A 14626-nucleotide genomic window follows, 5' to 3' on the forward strand; every position below is an offset into this window, starting at 1 on the left:
CCCTCTGCTTCAGTTTGTGCCCGTTGCCTCTGGTCCCATCGCTGGACACCACTGAGAAGAGCCCGGCTCCGTCTTCTGCACACCCTCCCTTCAGGAGTTTGTATAAATTGATAAGATACCCCCTTCCCCCACACCCCCGAGCCTTCTTCTCTCCAGGCTGAAGAGTCCCAGCTCCCTCAGGCTTTTCTCATGTAACAGATGCTCCAATCCCTTCGTCACCTTGGTGGCCCTTCACTGGACTCTCTCCAGTATTACCATACCTCTCTTTCACTGGGGAGCCCAAAACTCCTCTTGCGCTACAGGCAACAGCCCAGATACTTTTCCCACCCAAAAATTCCAGATTCCCTGATAAAGGGAAGAAGCCCCAGACAACCCGAGTATGCACCAGAGATGACAGCACAATCTCAGAGTCTCTGGAAAAGTCACCAAGACCAAAAAAAATATTGCTCAACAGGCCCCACAACAGCTCTGCAAACACTTAGGAAAATCCCCAGAAGCAACAGTTGTGGCCCTGGAGAACGCCCCAAGGGAGAGACTGCATCAACGGGCACACCTCCCAGCATCTAGAGCACTAGAACATCCATCTCCTACAGCAGATCACAGTGGTGGCACTGAGGAGCTTTTGTGCTCATCCTAAATAAGCTATAGCACAACATTCTTCAGTTAACCCCAACAGGATTATCTGGTATCGATCAAACACGTACTCTCCACCCTGAAATGTGCTGTATTAAAAAAAAAGTAAAAATAAAACCAAACAAAACCTCCATTCACAAGTGTCTCTCTCTGCTACCAAAGCTGTTTGAATTGATCAGTTCCATACAACAGTATAAACAATGCGCAGATTTCCACAGCACCTTAAATTTCTCAGTGATCTCCATCAACAACTTGCAGTTCTGAAGAGAGAGGGTACGAATCTTGCTGCAGGAGCAAGCGTGTGCCTTCTCTGTGGCGCAGCATTGGAACGCACGATCGGGGCAGCATTAACAAGTTATTTCCACAGTCATTCTGCTCAAAGTTTCTTCACCTCTCTTGCTTTTTGCACTCCGTGCCAACATCGCATTCAAGTATCGGATTGCAAACTTTGCCATTCCAGGGAAAGCACTAAGAAATCTACGAATAAATGAAGTTTTGGCTTAAGCCTTTTATAACAGAACTGCTGCAGTTGCCCCAGCTCTTGGAGAACTTTTATGTTAAAATTTAAACATCAAGAGAAGTCTAAAAAAATACACAACTGCATAACAACTTTAAAGCAAAAGAAGGAAGTCAAGTGACTCTGGAAGAAAATGAAGGAACCGAGTTTCTACTTTGTTCCATTAATACAAATTAAGAACTGAGATTCTTAAATATTTAAAGCATGAAAACAGAAGTGAACTATTATCAATGAACAAAGACAACTTTGACAATTCATCTTTTAATAGAAAGTACTTAAATTATATTTTTAAAACAATGCTGAAAACAGCACAGCTCATCTGTAAATCTGCAATCTGACAAGTATCTCGCAGCATTTCTGATGGTTTTTTTTTGTTTTTGCGGTGTAAGAAACTCAGCAAAAAAACCCTCCTTCCGTTACGGTAAAACAGCAGACAGGAAGATAGTTAAACTCATCAGTCAAGGATTTTCAAATTACCTACATGCTGCACAGTAGAAAATACTGAATAATCTACACCCCATACCCTCACCCCCCCAAGATATCTCAAAAATAATGTCTTAGTGCTTTGGATTAAATGATGACCAACTGAATTGATTTTGTCGTCTTGGCAACACTAAGTCCAATGACAGATCTTTCTGTTCTTTTTCTGAATCCAGCAGCTGATAACCAAGCATGTTTATAGCACCTTTGCAAACTTCCTGTATTTTCTGAATTTTCTGGAAGGACAGAACGTTTCTCCAGGCCTGTGAAACACTAACTGCATCTCGAGATGTGATTTTGAAGGCTTCTTTTCTTTTTCCTGATCCCTGTCCATGTGTGATATTATAGATCCAGCTTTTGAGCGTGGGGGTTAAACTAAGATCTGCAAATTTATACATTTCTGAGATTTCTGATAATGGATCTCTTACCAGATCTTCAAAACGGATCATTAAATAGCGATCTTTAAGGAAATTAGGTGGTTTTAGAGTAGCTGTTTCATAAATCTGAACATGACTTCTACAAATCTCTTGCATTACTTTGTATTTGCTGTCTTCCACTTTAGTGCCATTGGTACTCAAAACAATTCCATTGTCACGAGCTAATGCTTTGACCGATTGTTCCCGTGATTTGACGACTGCCCTGGGGTCACGGACCAAGTGAATAATTTTGAGATTCAGGGATGGATCAGTGAGAAGGGGGTAGAGGACCTTCAAGTCAAAGAATCGAACCTCCTTGATGACAACATGGCTGTAAGTTTTACAGGCTTCCTCCACCTTGCTGAATGGGTACCGTCCACAAAGAGTCTTGCATGCCATTTCACTGGTTATGTCAGTACGTTGAAAGGAGTCACAAGCAGGAGCTGAACACAGAGCTCGACTCACTGCCCACTGGAAAAGGTCGGATAAGTTTCTTTTCCAAGGCATGTAAGCATCAAACACAGACATGTCACACAGAAAGACCGACCTGACTAAGTCCCGCACTGCCATGTGCAAGACCTTGGCACTGTTCTGGTACATCGTAACCCACACGTGCCACGCAGGCTCCATCAGGTAGAAGACATCGGGGTGCTGGCTGAAAAGTTGACCAACAAAAGATGATCCCGAACGCCAGGAGGAGAGAATGAGGATGTGGGCTTGAGATGGTTTCTCCTCAGACTGAGGTATGAAGCTACTGTACCGGGTATACATGAAGAGTAAGAATCCAGTCTGTACCATAACAAAAAGTATAACGATTGTGCTAGGAATCCGAATCCTTGCCATTCTCACCGAGGAAAAGCAATTTAAAAAGCTGAAAGAGAGAAGAAAAATGCTGGTGAACCACTGCTCCTGTGGCACAGTAATGATAAAACTTACACAATAAAAACTCTTGCATTAGTAAAACCTTTCTTCAAATAAGCATGTATGTATTTGGCACTATTTGCTTCCTGCATCAGTGGCACTGGGAGATGATCATCTGCAGGTGACAGGTGTTGGAAACTGGAAGTAAGTAATGCATGACAGCAGAAATAAGTTTGGAGTAAATGCTTGATGCTGAAGGAAACCTTGGGCTGATGCAGCCCAACTGTTGGAATAAAAAAAAAAAAAAACAAAAAAAACCAAACCACCTTTCTGAATTGCTCCACTGTATTTCCATTTCAGTCTAACGTTACAAGGGCTTCTATCCCTTAAAAGCAGGAGACAGGAACATCAGTAACTCTGGCTACTGAAATAAAAATCATCTTCATAGAATCATAGAATGGTTAGAGTTGGAAGGGACCTTAAAGATCATCGAGTTCCAACCCCCCTGCCATGGGCAGGGACACCTCCACTAGGGCAGGTTGCTCAAGGCCCAATCCAGCCTGGCCTTAAACACTTCCAGGGATTTTCTTATCTAATGTGAGCGTTGTACCCTGTGGCGACAGCTGGACGCTACACCAATTGACGCTTGTGCACACCCCTCTATTTTCCAAATTGCAGGAGATGAGAAAACTCGCATCTGGCCACAGATATTAAAATGAAAAAGCAGCTGACGTGTCTTTGAGCTGGAGCACATATACCCCATGACCAAATACCCTGAGTTTGCATTTCAGGAATTATCCACCTGTGAGTTAGAATTAGTCTGCACGTAACTCCTGGAAAGTTTTAGGCATGTTGACCCCAAGAAGACTTCTGTTTTACTTTGAAATCAAAGTTCAAGCCATATGCCCTCCTCATAGACTTCTTCCTAGAGGTTTTTGGCTCTCACTTTTGTAGATTCCACTTGTAAGCAGTCAGTATATGTTAGCAGGCATGGTATTAGAAAAATAAGAATCCTCATGTATGAAGACCATCTCGAGAGTTTTACATATAAGCAGCATTTGCTACCTAGCTGCATTGAGACAACTTTTTCCTTGTTACAGCGAAAGGTACATATACCAGCACACTCTGGACTCTTGAAAGTGAACCATGGAAACTAGCGAATATAGACACATACACATTTGACATAATAAATACATTAAGTTTTTAGTGCTAGCCTAAGCTAGCATGAAAAAAAGACTACTAATTAGTATCAAAAGCTGAAATAAATGGTCAAATGAAAGAGACGGCAGAAATGGTCAGTTTCGGCTCCTTCCACTGCCTAGATTGTCCCTTCATGATATAAAGCAATGCATTCTACTTTAAATAAACACAATTTTGTCCTAAATTTTTGTTTGGAGACCAAGAAAAAGAGTAGAAATATGAGCTGAGTAGGAAAAAGAAGTCAAGGAGTTTACAAGAGTTCAACAAATGGTTACACTGATTGAAAGTAATTAATAGAAGAGCAGCCTCTCAAGACTGTTAAATGTGGAGATGAGGCTACAGCCAGTGGCTTAGCAATTACCTCGGGTCATGTACAGTTTAGGGATCTGCCTGCATCTGGGAGGTACACTAGGAGAAATCATGTTTCCTGTATTACTTAACTTTTCCCCTAGCAACCTCCTACTTGTTACTGTCAGGCACAAGAGCAGATAGGAAAACCTTTGGTTTAATTCAGCATGGCCGTTCTTCATAGATAAGAACTGCCTCGTTCAAATACTGAATTTTTGCATATTATGTCACCAAAAGCATCTATGAGTTTCTCTATGCTGTGATTATCAGCAAGCCCGCAGCCCGTGCTGACACTTCACCAAACAGAGGTGATGAAAGAAGCAAAAGTAAAAGTGGAAGAGCAGTTTCATTTGCTAGTTCAGGCTTCCCGGAAACAGATCCCACTCCTAAAAGCCCACCAGCCGTAACTACCTCAGGGATGTAGTTTTTCTTGTCTGCAAATCTTTTTCTTGTCTGCAAAGTGTTAACCATTTTCTGCACAAAGACTGCATTCTGCAGCTCCTCACGGAGCTTTTAGAGACCCCACGATGCTTTCTATAGAATTAGTATGTTTCTACTCTAGCCACACGGAACTGCTTTAATCAAGATCGCTCTGCAGAAATGCAAACAACTAACCCTTCTTCGTATCTTATCGGCCAAGGGTGGGGGAGTGAGGAACAAAAACGTGTAGACGTCAAACCAAAAGCCAGTTTTTTAAATTCACATCTGCCTTGACAGCCTCTCGGACTTCTCGCTCTGATTCCCATCCGAGTACTGTTGCAGACAACACTGTGCCAACATAAAACCTGCTAACATCAGTATTAGTCCATAATTTGTGTCTGAACATGTCTGCCCACCCCAAACACTACAAACAATATGTAAAATGACTGTAGCTAAAGGATTTCCCTACTCTTCTGTATGACAAACTGCAAAGAAAAAGTGCAGTATTAAAGTAAAGCACTAAGTGGACACCCATTTTCAGTATTTAAGATTCATTTTCTACCCTTTTGGGAAAGCTGGGATGTTTCTAAGGAATATGCACACAGGCAGAATGACAAAGAAATGAATGATTACACAACAAAATGCAGCATCTGCAAGAGTATTCTCTCAATTTCTGCATTTCTCACATCAGGCACGTGTAATTCTATCTGCGTGTAAATACCCCTTTACCATTTGCAGTTGCATTCTGCGGTTAAGGTGCTTTTAGCCCGGGTTAAACTTACAGCCCTTTAACGTGCAACTTCATAATCCACTAAGCTTTTCCATTATTTTTGACAAACATTAGCTGAGTCAGAAAGCAGCTCTTGAACACCCTAAGAATCACCTTCTCATAAAGTTGCTGAATATATATACACACATATATATGTTTATAAATCTACTGGATAGTCTACATGATATCATTACCTTAATCGTGAGGGACAGGACATTGTGATACAGGGTGCTGCTTCTGATCCTCTATTTATTCCACCGCAGGACTCACCAGAGGGTGCTGTTAGGCAAGCTCACTCTTTCAGCACAGAAAGGCCATCTGCCAAAACTTCTAGGTGAAACGCTAGCCTGTGACTAGTACAAAACATTTGCATTGCCTCGCCTCTCTTTTTGCCAGTGCCCTCCTCCTCCGCCCGCAGCTCAGCAAGCTCCCCTCAGGAGAGCTAAAAAGGGGCCTGTTTCCGCCTCCTTTCTTCCTTCTTTGCTTCACTGCAGAGCTTCCTTCTGGCTGCACCTGCCTGACCGCCACAGGCCTGCCGGTTAAAAACATGGGGGGGAATGGAGAAGTACCAGAGGGGCCAGATGTCCTAGCATCACTGCCACTTCAGCTGCCATCTCAGTGTAGCCCTCTACAAGCACGTCCTCATCGACTGGTGAGATCAGACTGACCAGGAGCGGCGAGGGAGCTACAAGAGGCAGAAAAAGAGACTGTGAGGGGACATGAAGCTGCAGCACAGAGCACTCCAGCACCTTTCGCATCTCTCAGCTGAGACGTCTGAAGTACTGCAATACTTGGTGATATCACAATACGTGCTTTTGTACATAATGAATACTGCTAAGTATAAATTATTTTAATAACAGTTATAATGTTATTCTTTTTCTGTGATAGCAATACTACTTCTTTTGTGATGCTGTTTCTTCAAGGACAGCTCTGGCAAACAGCAAAATAATCAAAAGTAATTCTAACAAATTCTTGAGGCAGAATCACCTCTTCGTAAGCCAATGAAAACATTCAGTATGGGATCTCAGAAGCACCTGCACGTATGGTTTAGGCAACAGTCCTGAGAAGCCCTGTCACCAGGCTTGTCTGCTAATGGCTACTAACAGAGACAAGATGCTGGACTAGATGAACCCTGGGTCTGCCCCAGAATAACTATTCTTACATATTGTGCAAATGAAATTAATAATAGAAGCTGGTCAACAGAGCAATGATTTTCTTCATCACTTACACTGGCTCTGATAGAATGCCAAGCTGCAGGGTCACTATCATCTGCCACTGCTTGCCAAGAGAGTAGATACATTACAGAAAGCTACCCAGTTTCACCAGGCAGGCTAAAAATGCAGTGAGGGGTAGTATTGATCCCAGAAAGCTTGCTTTCTAAACAGAGCACTTTTCAGACCTAGAACGGGAGAAAAGAACAGAAGGGGAAAGAAGTACATTTTGCAGTTGGTGACCATTTAGCTTTTGCTTTCAGGGACTTTTATTTGTTTGTCACATAAGACAAGTGATGTTGGAAACGAGTAACCAGAACTTTGCAGGTCAGCACTGAAAGAAGCACAATTGAACTGAACTTCCTTTTGGTACAGAATTCAACCTGAAGGGATCTAGTAAATTAAAAATTAACTTTAGTTAAAAAAAAAAAAAAAAAACCCAACAAAAACCAAACCACCACACAAAACTCCCCCCAAACCCTCCTATTACACTGCTTTTTTTTTTTTTTTTTTTTTCCTGAGATACTAAAAAGACAGAAAGAAATTGCCTCACATTAGAGCTGTAAGGAAACATGGGCTCTCTTTGAGCTTGGGACAAAAGGCTGGGATGAAAGGCTCCCTCAGACAGGTTTGGGACTGTTGCAAGGAGACTGAGAAATCTGGCTGGAGTAAAGCAAAACAACTGTGAGAAGAATTACAAGTACCTGCTCCCCTAAAATGATTTCTGAGCAACTGAATCTCAGCTGTCTTTGTCAAAGGTTTCCCCAGCCATTTTACGTCTGAGAAAAACTATTCTGAGTGAGTGTGCTGGAAATTACGCAGCACTTTCAAAGCAGAAGTCCTTATAGATTACACAGAAATCACTTCCACTTCCACAAAACGCAAAAACAAACATTCAATTAATTTTCCAGGTAGATCTCTTCCACTGAAAAATGAATACCTAATGCTATATTATGTGCTCAACCTTTTGCTAGCCAAGAATTATTTTGTCCTTTATGCTTATCATACACTAAATGCTGCCTTTCAGAGCAAGTATCACTTATGTACTCGTAATTCCCCAAAACACCTCAGTACTGACTGTGAAAAGAATGATAATAGTAAATATCATGGTGCATTTCATAGAATTCATAGGAAAATGTTTGTGCATGGCATGATAAACAGCAGAAAGATCACCTGAAGGTCTACTATACCTTATGGAGAAGTTCACTCACTACATATGTCACCTATAAGACATCACACCAATACAACCACCACTGCAACGGCTCCGATGAGCTAACATTAGAAAATAGTTTGCTGCTCAAAAAAGGGAAACGCAGGAACATGACAAAGCTGGTCCAAGAAAAACGCACAATATTACTCGTAATTCTTGCTATAAATCACCCAGCTGACAAAACGTCACTTTCCAGTGTTTTTCCACTTCTTCCAGCTGGAAATCTTCGCACGGCAAAAGCTTACTGTCGTCAACAATACGCAGATTGGCCTTGGAACGGGGAAAGAAAAAGGTAGTTTGGAGAGTGCCTGCTATAGCCACTGGTACTTCAAAAAGAGTGAAAAGTCTTTCCAACAGCTGATCGTTGCTAAATAGTTGAAAAAATTAGTAAGCCTGCTTATTTTTTTTAATACAACAGTAAAACTGCAACAGACATAATAAAAGCATAGTAGGTGTACTGTCATCAGACATTTTGAATTCTGACATTATATTAGCATTTCAGCTGATAGCGTTAATTGAGCTTTTAAAAATGTATTTCCTTTTTACAATCTAGTGGAAAATGAGATTGGAAGAGCCGCTTCCAGGTAACCATTAGGCTTAAGCACTTTACGATACAATGAAACATACCATCGATTTCATTATATGACCGTTAAAATTATTAAAAAAAAAAAAAAAAGGTACTGAGCTTTTCTGCATATTGTTTGGGGTTAGATAAAGACTGAACGAACGGCAGCGTCGAGGCACAGCCCAACAACAGCTACTTCTCCACGCAGGGCAGCTGGAGATCACAAAGCGCTTCCAGCGCCTGGAATTTACCGCTGCTTAGGGAATGAGCTCTGCTCGGATGCAATTTTTGCTAAGAGTTTTTGCTGTTTTTAAGGACGGCAAAAGCGGGGTGGCGAAGGGTCGCTGGCGGCGGCCACCGGTCGCCGTTGGCTTCTGCGGGTCTCTACCCTGCAGCGGTAGGAGGCTGAGCGGGCCGGGGGGGTGCGCGCCCCCTGCGCCCCGCGGGACCGGCGGCGGCCACCCAGACACGAGGATGAATCCCTCGGTCCAGCGCAGTCACTTGCGCCTGGAAACGGGCTGGACACGGCGCCGCAAAACGGGAAGGGATCTCCCGGGATGACATGTTTCCTAAAGCACCTGATTTCACCATCTTAAAAAAAAAAAAAAAAAAAAAAAACAACCAAAACCACCTAAACCCGTTTAACCCGCATCAGCCATGTTCTCTAGGGGAAAGGGGGGGGTGTGGGGGGTGACGAGGGGGGAAAGTGACAACAACAACAAAAAAAGGCTGTTTTTTAACAGCTTTACCTCAGTCAACACCTCGGTGGCCTCAGGCAGCCCCCGGCGCGGGGCCGCCGGTCCCGCCTCACCGGCCGTTACCGTTACTTCACCAGCACGAGCGTTCCCAAACGCCTCAAAACATCCCCCGGGGCGCGGGGGGAGCGATTACCGACACCCCCCTCAGACACCGGGAAAAGGGTCTGTCACCGCCCGCCTCACGGGCCCTGTGGGACACCCGTACCCCCCCACCTCTATCCCCCCCCACCCAAGCCTGCCCGTACCTTGCCGCCGCCGATCCCAGCTGCCCGCAGCGACAATGAGCCGCTTTCAGACGTGGCCGAGGCGCCGGGGCAGCAGGAGGAGCCCGGCGAGGAGCCGATCCGCCCCGCACCGCAGCATCCCCCGGGCCAAGGCGCAGCCGCAGCTGCCGCCGCCGCCGCCGCCGCCTCCCCCGACCGGCCCCCAGGGCCCGCCCCCAGCCCCCCCACGGGGCCCGGCCGCATCCTGCCGGCCCGCGGCGAGGGGAAGGGGAGGGTCCGGGCCCCCAGACAGGCCGCTTGAGGAAGGAGCGTGGAGGCGGGTTCTCTCACCCTAGCGTCACCCCTTAAAAACCTCCTGAAGCACGGCTCTTGCACCTCCACATCCCAACTTTTATTTACCCGCAGCTGCTTCTTCCTTATGCAGAAACTTGATTCATCCCACCACGCCTCCGCGTCCTTCCTCGGCGCGCAGCGTCTGGGTGGCTCTCGGACACAGGGGTACACAGAAGGTCTGTGTAGTGACACTATGATGGATTGCGGTGCTATTTTCATTTGTCTTTTTATTTTCTGTTGCTTAGCAGGCCAAAGGAAGAGACCTTACAGAGAGCCGTCGGAGAAAGACTCCTCCTTCCCAAAGCCCCTTTAATGCTAGTACAGCGGATTTTAGGAATACTTTTTCCTTGTCCTTCAGTTGCTACAGCCATAACATCTTACTTACCTTGTTTCTATTGCTTGGTTACTCACAGAAGTAGAATGCCTCTCCGAGTTTTGAAAAGGAATCAGAACCAGGAACCAGTAATTGTGGTCAGTACAAAAGCCATCCAGGGAGTGACCATCACAGAGGTATCAAAACCAGGTTTTTTTTTTTCCCTTGTCTTTACTGCTCTGTTTACACTGCATTCACTTACTAGTCCCAGTCATGAAACATGCCTCTTTCAAAAGAAATGGAGGGATTGCTTCAGGTCATACTAAACAGTTACATGCCGCCTGCAAGCAATTAACCTTTGTGATTTCCTCCTTTTAACTTAAATAGTTCTCCTCTTAAATTACTGCAGAGGATTTTTTCAGTTTTCTCCTTCTAAAGGCAAATGGAACATAAGGATATTTTTCTCTGTGTTTCCTGAACAAGACCTATTCACCATTTCTTATCTCACATGCATTCACTGAACTGTTGCGTCATTTGTCATAACAATGTGGAAGGATACAATAGGAGAGAAAAGTGAAATAGGCATAATGGAGTCTCCCAGTATTATTGTTGTTTTCTGGCATTATCCTCTTTCACGTTCCAGTTGCTACCTTAAACTGGCTTCTGTTCAGCTTGAAGGACTGTTACACAATCCATTTTGGGAGAGCTCAAACCCCTAAAAAGGGGTTTCTATGATCTCTCCAGAGACCATTCTCTCCCTTGCTTATCACAGAATCACACAATCTTCACGGTTGGAAGGGACCTTTGAGATTGAGTCCAACCACAAAAAACCAAACCAAAACAAAAAAAAACAACACACACCAAAGAAACCACAAACAGACACAACCCAACAATCTCAGGCACTAGAGCATGCCCTGAAGTGCCACGTCTACACATTTCTTAAATACCTCCAGGGATGGCAACTCCACTACCTCCCTGGGCAGGCTGTTCCAGTGCCTGACCGCTCTCTCAGTAAAGTAATTCTTCCTAATATCTAGTCTAAATCTCCCCTGCCGCAACTTCAGACCATTTCCTCTGGTCCTGTCATTATTCACTTGGGAGAAGAGGCCAACACCCACCTCTCTACACCCTCCTTTCAGGTAGCTGTAGAGGGAAATGAGGTCCCCCCTCAGCCTCCTCTTCTCCAAACTAAACATGCCCAGTTCCCTCAGCCTCTCCTCATATGACTTGTTCTCCAGACCCCTCACCAGCTTGGTGGCTCTCCTCTGGACACGCTCCAGCACCTCAATGTCCTTCCTGCAGTGAGGGGCCCAGAACTGAACACAGCACTCGAGGTGAGGCCTCACCAGTGCCCAGTACAGAGGTACCATCACTGCCCTACTCCTGCTGGCCACGCTATTCCTGATACAGGCCAGGATGCCGTTGGCCTTCTTGGCCACCTGGGCACACTGCTGGCTCACGTTAAGCCGGCTGTCCACCAACACCCCCAGGTCTTTTTCTGCTGGGCAGCTTTCCAGCCGCTCTTCCCCAAGCCTGTAGCATTGCCTGGGGTTGTTGTGACCGAAATGCAGGACCCGGCACTTGGCCTTATTAAACCTCATCTCATTGGCCTTGGCCCATTGATCCAACCTGTAGTAGTGTCGTGGTTTCGGCCGAATTTACCAAAACCAGACCGACAGATGGCCCTTCCCCCCCCTTCTCCCCCCTAAAAGAGAAGAAAGGAGGAGAAAGAGATAAGGAGATTCAGAAGTTTAGAATGAACTAAACTACTTTAATGAAGAATTAATATTAAAATAAAAATAAAGAAGAAAATAATGAAATAGATACAATATATACAAAACCGTATCAGGCTCCCAGGATGACAGTCACGTCACCGTCAGGCACTGGGGAAGTCCCAGACTGGACTCAGCAACGAATGGGAACTGGATTCCAGCTCTGGAGTCAGGAACACATGGATCGGGATCAAAGGCAGATGAACAAAGTCCCCTCTGGACGTCGGCCATCGCAGGAAGGGGGCTGACCCTTTGATCCCTCAGCCTTTATACTGAGCATGGGGCAGATGGGATGGAATACCCCAGTTGGTCAGGTTTGGGTCACCTGTCCTGTCCACTCCTCCCCACTGATGTGACCTCTTTACGTTTTTTCCGTTTCCGACCCCCTAAGGGGGCAAATAACGAAATTGGCCGACCTTGGTTGTTATAGCAATAAGTATAAGCAAGGGCCTCTCTGCACACCATTCCTTGGCATGGAGCACAAACACTGGTCTTATCATTCTGAGAACGAGCAGTTTTCTCCACAATAAGCTGTTAATTTCAGAGAGTAAGAGGAGGCCTGGATAGGATGTAAAGTTACAGAACAGAAATTGGTTCGGTTTTACTTCAAACCGGGACAAGTAGAGCCTTCCAACCCTCAAGCAGATCAACACTCCCACCTAGTTTGGTGTCATCTGCAAACTGACTGAGGGTGCACTCAATCCCCTTATCCAGATCATCAATAAAGATACTAACAACACTGGCCCCAAAACTGATCCCTGAGGGACACCACTGGTGACCAGCCGCCAACAAGATTTCACCCCAGTTCATTCAGGAAACTGACATGTCTGAAAAAGTGAGTATATTTGGTAAAGATGATCTTCACCATAACGAACTCCCTGAATTAACTCGTGCAGCCACACAAGCACCACTGCAAGGGAGAAGAGCTGGGACTACAGCAGACCAGATGTACGTCCGCTTGACGTACTGGGGAAACAAGCTCACAAGCCCCTTCGTTCATCCTGTGTAGGGCCTACAAACACTAAAAAGTACCAGGAAGTTGCTCTGACCCTGTGTGCTCTGATACAAAGGCAATTATCAGTAGTCCAAGGCTGCCAGGTATAGGCTTCAAAGATCAAAAAGCAGTATGTATAAATGTATATAGCAGGAAGTGCTCCTTGCAATAATTTACAATTCACATGTAAGTACTCATTTCACAACAACGAAAGTGTGTTGGTTAACCAAGATATGGCACCCCACATTAATGTTTCACTTGCATTGAAGAATAGGCTGGAGCCCATCTAGCGTGTAAAAGATGGGAGAAATGCAAGCTGCAAGACCACAAAGTTTAAAATAACCTTAAACAGAAGTTCAAAAAGAAGGGGCCATTCTGAAAAAATAAAAAGGAATAGGCAGGTCTTCAAACTGCCGGAATTTTAAATTCTAGAGGACAATGGCCAAAAGATGGGGTACCGCTGTACAAGTTGCTCTTTCACATTTCATAGCTGCACCATATCTTAAGAGATCAAGAGAACCAAAAACACTCAGAATTTTGTTAAGCAGCATCTAGAATCGTTTTAGACTCTCTCCTGCTGTAACATTGCTTTGCTAAAATTAAATCTTAACTACGAAACTGAAAAACATAATGGAAATCTTGTTGTTTTCCCTTTTAAGCTTGCCTGGTGTAAAAAGTAAGGCCAGAAAGAGAAAATAAACTTAAATAATCTTCCCTACCATCAAGAATAAGGGACAAAGTCTTGCAGTGCTCCCCACATGAATGTCAGTGATCTAACTACCAGGCTTATTGCAATTATCGCTTATTCGCAATTCACAATTAATGGCCTAGTGCTACAAGAATGAAGCCAACAGGAAAGATCATGCAAACCTCGCAGACACCTTTGTGTCTGTTGTGGGTGGGGTGGGGTATGGTTGTGGGCATTTGGTTTGGTTTGGTTTGCTTTTGGTGTTTGGTGTTCTGGGATTTTTTGGGGGTTTTTTTGTTTTTTTTGTTTTTTTGTTTTTGGTGTTTTGTTGGGGTTTTTTTGGTGGTTTTTTTTTTTGTTGGTTGGACTCGATGATCTCAAAGGTCCCATCCAACCAAAAATATTCTGTGATTCTATGATTCTGTGATTCTGTGACACTATCAATCACCCACAACCCAGTTTCTCACATCAACCTTGAATTTATCCATCATCCAATTTAATAACTAAATCAGCGAGCACATGTAGCTGCAGTTACAGAAGCGTGGCTCTGACACCAACTCATCCATACATTTTTTCACATTCTTTACATTTTTCCCTTTCATAATGCACATAAATGCGTACGTAAAATACGTACAAATAGCTCTTGACAGAACTCTAACTCAGCAGTAACTTAATTTACAACAGTAAAAATGGGGTTTTTCTGTTACTGTTAGCATATTATTTTGTCTTCACAGTTTAGCAAAATTAAGATCATGCAAAAGCAGTCTCACTGCTTTCTACTGGCTTTTGAAGCGTGTTGCTGTCACAAAAAAATAACTAGGTTCTTCTTTAACTGTCAAAAATAATAAAATTTTCAGTCCCAAAGCAGTGGTGCCAGAGAAAACGATGAATGAAAATGCATTTAAAAAAGGAAG

The 14626-nt window shown here is 44.2% G+C and overlaps 1 protein-coding gene across 1 annotated transcript; it reads right to left on the bottom strand.

The window, feature by feature from the left end:
• Positions 1 to 1397: 1397 nt before the first annotated feature.
• LOC141471472 (carbohydrate sulfotransferase 5-like) lies at positions 1398 to 9795 on the bottom strand. The gene is made up of 2 exons (XM_074158025.1): positions 9634 to 9795; positions 1398 to 2917 (listed from the first exon to the last, which is right to left on the bottom strand). The coding sequence occupies exon 2, from the start codon at positions 2887 to 2889 to the stop codon at positions 1708 to 1710; it is 1182 nt and encodes a 393-aa protein (XP_074014126.1). The 5' UTR covers positions 2890 to 2917; positions 9634 to 9795; the 3' UTR covers positions 1398 to 1707.
• Between the last annotated feature and the right edge of the window lie 4831 nt (positions 9796 to 14626).

The sequence above is a fragment of the Numenius arquata genome, chromosome 13, assembly GCF_964106895.1.
Source record: "Numenius arquata chromosome 13, bNumArq3.hap1.1, whole genome shotgun sequence".
Lineage (NCBI taxonomy): Eukaryota > Metazoa > Chordata > Aves > Charadriiformes > Scolopacidae > Numenius > Numenius arquata.

What these genes read in the sequence shown, in the direction of transcription:
- LOC141471472 (XM_074158025.1), bottom strand. Translation starts at nt 2,889, where the DNA reads ATGGCAAGGATTCGGATTCCTAGCACAATCGTTATACTTTTTGTTATG.